The sequence below is a fragment of the Vicia villosa genome, linkage group LG3, assembly GCF_029867415.1.
Source record: "Vicia villosa cultivar HV-30 ecotype Madison, WI linkage group LG3, Vvil1.0, whole genome shotgun sequence".
In the NCBI taxonomy this organism is placed as follows: domain Eukaryota; kingdom Viridiplantae; phylum Streptophyta; class Magnoliopsida; order Fabales; family Fabaceae; genus Vicia; species Vicia villosa.
Genome location: NC_081182.1, coordinates 133,538,272 through 133,549,699, shown reverse-complemented (window position 1 = coordinate 133,549,699; position 11,428 = coordinate 133,538,272). Strand labels below are relative to the sequence as shown.

The window sequence follows — 11,428 nt, the reverse complement described above, 5'->3', positions numbered from 1 at the left end:
GATCCTCTTCATAAATTGATTCTTTATCATCCTTGTAACTATATCCTCATCAAATAAATTTTATGAAAAAGATTATAATTTTGAATAAAACTACCATCCAAAAAAGTCAAAAAAGTGGTAGGAAAGAACTACTTACGGCGGAACTTATGCAAAAAGTTGACTCGAATTGTGCTTTTGAGTATTTTATTTAATCTTTAGTTTGAATAAATATATTATTTTATTTTACTTATAAAAGTTGTCATAAGTTGTTTCCCTAAATAACCTACTTTCTACTTACCAAAAATCAACCAATAACCCCTTAAAAAAATAGATAATAAAAATATTACTTCATTTTCCATTTATAAATTTCACTAAAAATACATCAACTTTTTCAGACAGCTTATTGATATAATCTTACTCTTTATTATAGAAAGATTAACAAAATAAAAACTCCTCCATATAGTTCTTCAAGTCTTATTCAGGATCTAACTCTAATGTAGAATCATTCAATCCTGGACATATTTAAAATAAATAAATTAGAATAGTAATAGTAATATAGAAAAACAAAATATTTTAGTGTGTATGAATTAATAAGAAAAGAGGAAGAGAAACATACTTGCTACAATCAGTATAAGGACCAATTGGAAAAGGCAATTGAATGTGACAAAGTTGTGGAAGTTGTGCAGCCCTGTCCGGTTTAACTCCAAATTTAGTAGAAGCATCTTTGAGACACTGGCAGACCTTTCTCTTAATAGGAGTTGTGTTTGCTTTATTGAACAAATTTGTAGCTCCAGTGCAACAATCAGCAGACGGTGTTGGTGGAAGAGAACCTTCCAGAAAAGGTAGACATGGCCATAGAGATAAAATTGCCTCTGAACATGATACATCATCCATTTCACTTGCATGTAATGTTGTCGTCATCACCATGCATAAGACCAACATTACACCGACAGTTTTCTGGCTTGACATCTTAATTTCGATAAGTCTAACTTTGGTTTTTCAATTGAGTTTTGATTATGATTTCTATCAAAAGGCTCCTTAATTTATAAGCAGAGATGACTGTTAACTTTATGTCGTAACAACTAAGCGACTTATTATTTTATTTTTATTTTGATTTAATGTCCTCTTTAAATATTATTTAAGTGATTAATCATCCTAGTTATTAAAATCATTAAAGCATTTAAAGAAAAATATTGTTTTAAGACTTAAAAGAAGAGTTTAAAGATAATGCATAAACAGCGTAAACTAACATTATACATACAATCAATTAATTTTTTTTTACTTGTCACGCCATATAATTTAAAATTAAAAGTGTGTTTTACTTAAATACATGTCTATCATTGGTTGACAGTGTAAAAATATTTAATACTGTTAGTATATATTCCTTTTTCTTTTGAAAAAAAATATAGTATTCAAATTTTTCCCAACTCAATTGATTAGTATATGCTGTCGAGCAAGAATATCCAAGTTATGTCTAAAATAAAATAAAAAAAATTATTATTTTTATTTAACTCATATCATTTTCTAATATTCCCTTCCATCTTTATTATAAAATAAAATTTATTATATAAATTTGTTAATATATTTTATCTATACATACGTAGTTCAAATACATTGATTATATAATAAATTCAAAAAAATAAATTTAAGTAATTTCAATATATTGATTATATAATAAATATCAAAAATAAATTAAAGAAGAGATACAAACATAAAACATAAAGTTAAGTAAGATAGATGAAAAATATGAATTTATGTTTATCTTATTTAAGTAACATTATGGAGTCAAACATAAAATAAGGAAGAGATAGAGATGGATAAAGAATGAAAAGACAAAAAAAAAATTAAGAAAAAACTCAGAATTTTAGAATTATTTTTAAACATTTTAAATTTGGAGTTAAACATAAAATAAATAAATAAAGAGATAAAGATGGATGATTAATGAAAAGACAAAATTAAGAGAAACTTCATTATTTTAGAATTAATTTTAAACATTTTAAATTAGGAGTTGAACATAAAATATAAAACATATAATGACGAAGAATTAAAAGAAAAATAAAATAAAAATTAGAATAAATTTAAATATTTTAAAGTTAAAATATTAAATTTGGAGCCAAACATAAAAAGAAAAGAAATAGATAAAGAAAGAGAAATAATGAAAAGGCAAAAAGATAAATTTTAAATTTTATGAATTAATTATTAATATTTTAAATTTGAGTCAACCATAAAATAAGGAAGAGATAAAAAGGAATGAAGAATGAAAAGAAAAAAAATTATTAAAATTAAGAAAACATTTACAATTTTAAAATTATTTTAAAATAGTTTTAATTTAGGGTTAAACATAAAATAAAAAAGTGATAAAGAATGAAAAGACATAAAAATATAACTAAAATTAGAATAAATTTTAAAATTTAAGAATAAAAACTTTAAAATTAGAGTTGAACATAAAATAAAAAAAAGAGATACAAATGGATGAATAATAAAAAGACAAAAAAAAAATTAAAATTAAAATGAATTTTAAAATTTTAATATTGGCTTAAAATTAATTTTTTTTGGAATAAAAATGATATAATAGAAAAGAAGAAGAAGTTACAAATATATACAAATTTTGAGTCAAGCATAAAATTAGGAAGAGATAAAGATGGAAGATGAATGAAAGACAAAAAGGGAAACGAAATTAAGATAAATTTCATAATTAAAAAATTAATTTTAAACATTTTAAATTTGGGGTTAAACATAAAATAAGAAAAAGATAAAGATGGATTGAGAATAAAATGACAAAAAAAATTAAAATATAAAATTTGAAAGTAAAAATATTAAATTTGAGTCAAACATCAAAAGAAAGAAAAAGATAAAAAAGGATGAATAATGAAAAGACAAAAATGAATTAAAAATAAGATAAATTTTAAAATTTCAGAGTTAATTTTTATAATATTAAGTTAGGGAAACTAATTATAGGAATTTGAATTTGGGCGTGCTCAAACTTTTCCCTTGAACAATAGACTTCATACCAAGCAATGTTAATTAAACTCTTGCTTTGATATAGGTGAGGATTCACACTCTCTCTAGAATATTGGAGGCTCAAAACCATATTTATCATTGCTAACTGCATTGACACTCCAATATGTATAAACTACACTTAAAATATATCACTTTATGATTGAGCTCTCATATAGTATGTAAGAATCTTAGTGGATAACGATCTACTAAAAAAACTAAGACAAAATCTTGGTTGAAAAACTAAGTTATGCAATCTTTATGTCACTTCAACAAGGCTATTGGTTATTTAGACAATAGTTATAGAAGAAAAAATGAAAAATAAATCGAGAGAGGTAAAAGCAAAAATGGTAAAATGAATAAAGCAAATGTAGAGCAAAAGGTGACAAACATATATGATGTTGAGTTGAATATTGAAAAAAAAAATTTATTCCAATGTAGGAAAACATGTTGGGATGAGGAAAGAGGATACCAATGTTATCATGTGGACCATGGAACAATCTTTGTTCCATATGACTTGATATAACCGAGTATTGGACACATATTTGGAGTCAAATGCATGTCTTGTTCCCATAAATTACATCTTCAACCCCATATGTAAAGGTGCCATCGTCGACCAAATCCAACAAGTTTGTTGTGGATGCTTTGGGAAATGTATGCAATATTCCAACAAATCAACTAATAGTCTAATGTGTTAAAGATTATGGAACCCTATTTTACAAATTAAGTAATCGAGAAAGCTCTGATATTCCTAAACGATTGATATTATTTTGATGATGATAACTAAATGCAAAAATAATACGTGGTCCAAGTTGCGAATAGACTAAGTAGACTCTACTATTGCATCAAAGCCTAACGATCATACTATGGGACTCCCATCTTTTTTATCTACGCACCAAGCCCAACAAGAGTATTGGGCTTGATAGAGTGTATTGGGAAAAGTCCAAAGTTCCACATTGGTTGGAGATAGAACTTTAAAAGAGTTTTTACAGAGTGACACCCCTCACCTTATAAGACAGTTTTGTAGGAATGAGTTAGGCCAAACTCTAATATGATATAAAAGTCTATTGATCAGATCATGGTTCATCCACCAATTATATCCACGCACAAAATTCAAAAGAGTATTAGGCGTGAAGGGTTGTATAGGGAAAAACCCATGTCTCACATTGGTTAGATATATTGCCTTGAATTAGTTTATATAGAGTTGCACCCCTCAACTTATAAGCCTATTTTGTAAGGAGGAGTTAGGCCAAACTCTAATATGGTATCACAGCCCATCGATCAGACTATGGGCCACCCACTATTTATTCCATTCACCAAGTCTAAAAATAATGTTAGCCGTGAAGGGATATATTTTGAAAAATTCTAAGTCTCACATTGGTTAGAAATAGAGCCTTGAAATAGTTTATATAAAGTGATACCTTTTAACTTACAAGTCGATTTTGTAAGGATGGCTTAAACCAAAATTCGATGCCTAAAGCTTGAATCCATCCATCATTGGATTGGAAACCAAATTTAATACCAAGGCTCTAAAGCATAAAATTTGGAGGACCAAACAAATCTCTACCATAACAAGTATATATGACAGGAGTCCTTGATAGAATAAGAAAAAAAGCAGGTGGAACCACGACATTTTTCTTCTTTTCCAACTTAAAAGGTTTATTCTTTTTAAAAAACTTTACATGGTTCACTTTAAGGGGAAAACGAAATATTTTCTTGTTTATTAAATTTATATGGAACAAGAGCATCTTTAACGCACCTACACTTGTTGAAACATGGTGCACAAATCTTAGAGTTAGATGAACAATTAAAAAATATATAATGAGGTTAAATCCTTGTCTAGCTCTCCCCTCTTTTCCACCACTAACAACAAAGAGAGGCAAAACAGTAAGGAGATTCAAGGAGAAATGGAGAAATTCAATAACATGAAGGAGGAATGCTAGAAAAATGTTGTTGTCTATTATAAACTTCCTCCCAGATAAAGGCTTAGGAGCAATATCAAACTCTTACTCTGCACCCTTTTAGGGTTTAGGGTTTAGGGTTTAGGGTTTAGGGTTTAGGGTTTAGGGTAAGAGTTTGATATTGTGTTTTATAAGTTTTTGATGCCCAAGGTAATTGTTCTTTTTTCCAAACTGAGTTTGGTGTAAGCACATATTAAACTCACATATATGACACGCTTTATGTCTCTTGACGTTTGATACAAGAAATTCTTCCAATACGTAGGGCTTAAATTCGTTGATAACTGAAAAAGTCGTGGGTAATTATTTATTACCAAGGGATTACTGAAGGACCTAAAGCCCTCTTTAAAAGCCCTCTATAAAAGTCGCCTTAGTAACAATCATCTACGGCTACGTCTTCCCACGATACTACAGGTGGATAAGCCTTGGAAACATCATGGATAATTTAAACAAATAAGTGATCTTATATTACCCAAGGCTAAAGTTGTCACAATACCCAAAAATAGTAATTTATACAAAGCTTTACTATTATTACTATTTTTTCCCTCATTACTATGGTTCACCAAATTGTTATCTTTTGGAAGCATTCAATTCAAACAATTATGTAATACATTAATTGTCCACCCACTTTTTCCTTTAGAATAAACAATTTTAACTCCACAAACAATCGTGTAAAATTTATGCCCTCCTTATATAATTACACATCCTTGTCACTACATAAGTATCGTAAATATGGACCTTCATAAAAGAATATTCTCCATTATCACGAGTCATATCTTCTAGGCAATCATCCATATCTATGTTAACTTCATGTATTTATGACAAGGCAGTTTGGTTTTTATCTACTTCAGCATGCCACATTCATATTATATAATTTTGACAAATTACATCACAACATAGGTCATGAAATATTACGTTATTTTCATTTTTTTATATTCTCGCATATAGCACAAGAATAATAAAAGATTCCATTTTTGCCAAGATCTTTTCCAAGAGTTCAAGAAATTCCACAACTCCTTTTTCATACACCGAGTCAAATCTATCGACTTTCATCCCACTGCAATCCATAATACATTCTGAAATTTATATCAAATGCTTTCAAAATCATTTAACAGTAAAATAGTACAATAACACAACAACATCATTCTTAGAAACACATTAACAATCTCAATACAACAACTTACTAAGTCACTTTTCAACAATATGAAATAAAATCAAAAATAATATTAATACAACATACAACAACATACTCAACAACACAATAACAATCTCAATACAATAACATAATATAATTCATTTTTCTACAATATGTAAAAATAATATATAACAATAATACAATATTAAAAAAACAAAAATAACATTGTCAATAACACACTAACAATGTAACAATATAACATTCGTAATAACATAAAAACTATCTCAATCTCACTCAATCACAACAACATATAACATTAAACAACAACAAAAACTATTACTATCTTGACAAAATATAACATTCAATCACAATCAAAACAATAACATCCATTCATTTTTGGAAACAATAATGCGCGTTGGCGACTCTGTTTAAAATGAGCTAAGTCTTTCCTATGACTCTAGTCTCACCAATTTCACCGCTACAGAAAAGTGGCGGCTCTGCTGGGGATAATGATCAAATTATTGGTGTATCTGTGGAACGGTTGACCCAATATTTGTTTTTGTTATTATCTTTTGTTATTATCTTTGTTTTTGTACATAACCTTTTATTTGTGTCTTTTATTTTCCTATGTGTATACTTGTTATTTTATTGAGTTGTATTGGGAAAGGGAGTCATGCCCCTTGTGGTGAGACATATCCTAACCCGGATTTAGAGTGTACACTTATTATAGGAGACTGGTATAGTCATTTTGATCTCGCGAGTGTAGTCCCAAAGAAGTCAATTTGAAATCCATCGCTCAGTGGAGGCCTCTTTGAAAGTAACTTTGTTGACCATGTAAGAAGGAATCCTCTCCACTTTGATTCAATTCTATGACTCATTGTATCATTGCTTCACCTTTCCTGATTATCAACTATCGCCTACCTTGGAAGAATATTCAAGCATCATTGGGTTGCCTATTACTGGAAGAGTTCCTTTCACTGGTTTAGAACAAGATCCCAAGCCTTGTGAGATTGCAAAATCCACTCATTCGAGAAAGGGAGAAATTGAAAAGAACCTGGTTACTAAGGGAAGATTACCTACTCTAATTTTCCTGTTAATTGCAGGGTAGATTTGGGGTGTTACAGGTTACAACTTCATAAGATATGATAACAAAGAACAACATAAGTGTTTAACAACACCTAAGAACAAGTAACAATCAAGTTTTATACCATGCAATGAACACACTTCAAAAAGAAACCTAACTAAGTTGGTTTGAAAAGATTTGAAGTTTTGAAAAGATGGAACCTAAAAGAGATTTGCTATAGGCAGCCACTATACATCATATTATAGGTCAAGGACCTCACATGAATTCACATCAATCAACAAGTATAAACCAAAACAAAAGTCTTACAAGAACAAGTCAATTTAGGTTAAACTAGTCAAGATATGCATCAACGTATGTATGAGGTTAGCAACATAGTTAGTATGGCAACAAAGGATCCAAGTCAGTAATTAATGACCTCTAAATGGTGTGTAAACACTTAAGGTATCATGTCAAAAGCCTCACTAAAAATTACAAGTCAATATGACCACATAAATTTTAGGGTTAATATCTATTCACCCCCTTATAAAACACAAATTCTATTTCCGCTACCCCCTATCCCTTGTTTGGCTGACTGGGCGTAGGGAATCTGAATATGTGGCATCCACGTGGCTTTTTAAATATTATTTATTTATTTAATTAGCACTGTTTGAAAAATTAATTGCATTTTTTTTCAAAATTTTACAACCATGGGAATTGAGCCCAATACTTAAAGGTTGCCACACAATATTTCAACCAACTGAACTACTGCAATTTATTGAAAATGAATGCTTTTTATTCAACTTATATTAACCTTTTCGTTAAAAATAAATGATTTTTATTAATATAAACTAACATATATTAACGTTATTATTTATATAGTATACATTATTGTTTTTTAATATTTATTAAATTACACTAACGTTAACATTATAGTATACATTAACGTTATACATTAACGTTTTAACATTTTATAATACTAATATTTATAAATTTAGTATCCATTATTAGAAGTTCACTAATATTTATATAGTATACATTAAAAGTTTTTAACATTTTATACTGGGCATAATATACTGGGCATATTTATTAGAAGTTCACTAATAATTATATAGTATGCAATAACGTTTTTACATTTTATAAAACTAATTTTATTTAATATACTGGGCATATAAATTTTTTATTAAGGTTTTAACATTTTATAACACTAATTTTATAAATTATAACGCTTTACAAACTAACATTTTTTATAAACTAACATTATTTTATAAACTAATATTATTTATTATTATATTAATATTTTATTATAGTGTATATATTAACATTATAAAAAAACGTTATAAAAAAACATTATAAAAAAATGTTATTAAAGAAAAATCATAAAAAAAAGGTATAAAAAAACATTATAAAAAAAACGTTAACATATACGTTAACACATAAAAAACGTTATAAAAAAACATTATAAAAAAAAGTTATATAAAAACTAATATAATATACGTAAGAACTTTATTTATTGGAAAAATATTGATTAAATTATAAATAAAAAAAATAAAATATACGTTGGATGTTCTTCAAATGGAATAATACTGATCAGATGGAATAAAATAAACGTTATATAAAATAATATTGTTCAAATGGAATAATACCGATCAATATAAAACAAACAATATAATATATAATGTCATGAACAAGATTTAAACATATAAAGTGAATTGGTTCAGTGGTTGGGTGTTGTGATGCTAATTATATGTTTGTGGGTTTGATTCCTATGTGAATTAATTTTTTTTGAAAATTAATCTATAGTAAACAAGTCCAGTCAGCCAGCCAAACAAGAGATTTATATGCCCAGTCAGCCAAGTACCCATGTCCAGTCATCCAAACAAGGGACACTACAAGAAAACAACAATTTAGCGTCGGCCAAAAGCCGTCGCTAATTGACCAAAAACCGAAGCTACAAACGCTTAGCGTCGGCCTAGCGTCGGTGTCGGGGCTGTCATTTTAAACCCCGAAGCAAAGGTAGTGATGGGCCGACGCTACCACTAGTGTCGGCTTTAAGCCACGCTAAGTGGGACACTAAACATGCTCTAGAGTTCTATGGTTACACCATTAGCGTCGGTTTTATGCAACGCTACGGTGTGCCACGTGGTCGTTCATGATTAGCTCCCCTTTTTGATACTGTATTTCATCGTTAGCGTCGGTTATGAGCGTCGCTACATTAAGCAACGTGTCCATTTGCTATTGGCTGTCTCCCAGATGGGAAAAATTTATTTTATTATTAGCGTCGGTTTTAGCCGACGCTATTTTTTTTTGGTTCCCAGCTATATATTATTAATTTTGATTACGCTATTTTTTTCTCTTTTGGGTCTGACCAATTTTTGGTGACACCTATATTTTATAAATTTTGATTACACCTATAAATTATTAAATATGATACAATACTATTAATAAATATAATTTAACCGTTTTGAAATAAAAACAATAAATTGCAATATACGATACAATGCTAATAAATCTTCATAGTGATACATTACTTATAATCTAACACATAAGGTTACCAAAATAACACAATCCTATCAGTTGCCACAAAATAACATAATCCTAATACATAAGGTTACCAAAATAATACAGTCCTAACACATGTCAATGTGTACCAAAATAAGTATACTTATAAGTCAAACTAGACATAAGGTTAATCATAACACATCCTCCCGCAACATCTTCCTCATCCTACTCGTTTTGATCATGATCATCAGCAACATCATCTTCCTCATCCTCCTCATCCTCCTGCAACATTTAATTAGTAAAAATTAGGACCATTTATGTCTGCTATTGACAACTCAAAAAAACTCAATAAATTAAAAATGTTACATTAATTGCTTTGAATGTGGTTCAGAACGTGAAAGGTGGATATACTTTAGTTAATTTCATTCACTATGCATAATTAAAATAACCAACAACTACAAAAGGTAGTATATATACTTTTTCTCTTTCAGTCACTATGTTCAGTGTTTACTATTATCTGCAAGTGTGTTGAATACAGAATAATTTATCGTGCAGACTCAAAGGCTCACATATAATTTGTATAAGAAACTCAATGAAAGCATAAGATGTGATATGACAGAAGTAAATGCAGCAATATAGCTATGTATGCAGCAAACATGACTAGTGCATAATTTATTCAGATCAAGCTTATTAAAAAGAAGTCAAAGAAGTAGTAAAAGTACCGAGTAGTTATAATGAGCATGTTCACTCGAAGGAGCACTAGAAGAACCCGACTGATGAGACTGAAACATTTCAAACATTTTCCTAAGATCTTCAAATTTCTTTGCCAATTCATCTGTCCGCGCATTAGCTCGTGCAGCTTCCGCTTCAGCTCTGGCAGCCTCTTCACGTGCAGCGGCAGCTTCAGCTCTGGCAGCCTCAATAGCTTCGCTATCTGCTTCACTATTGGGGTTTGTAACAGACACTTGTGTCAAAAAGCTCACTCCATCTCTTACGTTGTGCGCCAATTGTGCAACTCCATAACACCGACCCCGTGTTTTACCTCCGGCAACGTCTTTCCACATTTGTATTCTTGTTGATCCATCCACATCAATACCAGTTTGTGTGGCTTGTGTAAGACTACTCACATATGTTTCCTATAAAACATAAGATTAATGTGTCAAAGAATGAATACATCATAATCAGAAATGCAAAAAACAGAAATGTACACATTCAAATTTTCCTAATACATTTCATAAGGTTCCAAGACATGCTCAAATTTTCCTTTCCATTTTATGGCACATAAATTATCAACTGAATGTCACTAGTGCTGCTGCTATCTACAGCACTAAAGACTTAATAAACTGCTTCAAAATCCAGACATAACTCCACAACCTTGAAACCTTTATTATTAGCTAGCTAGAGTGCTTCAAAATTCCTCCCACAACTCAGCTATAAACACATGGCAAAGACAACTGCCAATACATTTAGAAAACCCCTTAAGCCAAATATGTTTATCTCTATTTCTCTCTTAACTTTCATCTTCAACAATTCAACACATTTTACAAGTACATACCAAAATCAAAACAGTCCCTATTTAACCTCAAAATTTTGATTTCAATATATCAATTTCTCAACAAATAACAACTATACTAAGCAAATTCTGTTTCCTAATTCGGAGTCATAAGGAAGGTAAATTCTCAGCACCAGAAACGCGAACGCCGGCGCGTTGAACGGAACTAAACAAAGGGAAACAATTCGGTTTCCTATTAAAAGATATACTACTTGGTTTGAACACTCTAGCAAGGAACAATTTTG

General features: G+C 29.5%; 1 protein-coding gene across 1 annotated transcript; it reads right to left on the bottom strand.

Annotated features, from left to right (window-relative positions):
- Nucleotides 1-331: 331 nt before the first annotated feature.
- On the bottom strand, nt 332-981 carry LOC131656688 (non-specific lipid-transfer protein A-like). Its single transcript, XM_058926335.1, has 2 exons — nt 596-981; nt 332-491 (listed from the first exon to the last, which is right to left on the bottom strand). The coding sequence occupies exons 1-2, from the start codon at nt 946-948 to the stop codon at nt 482-484; spliced, it is 363 nt and encodes a 120-aa protein (XP_058782318.1). The 5' UTR covers nt 949-981; the 3' UTR covers nt 332-481.
- Between the last annotated feature and the right edge of the window lie 10,447 nt (nt 982-11,428).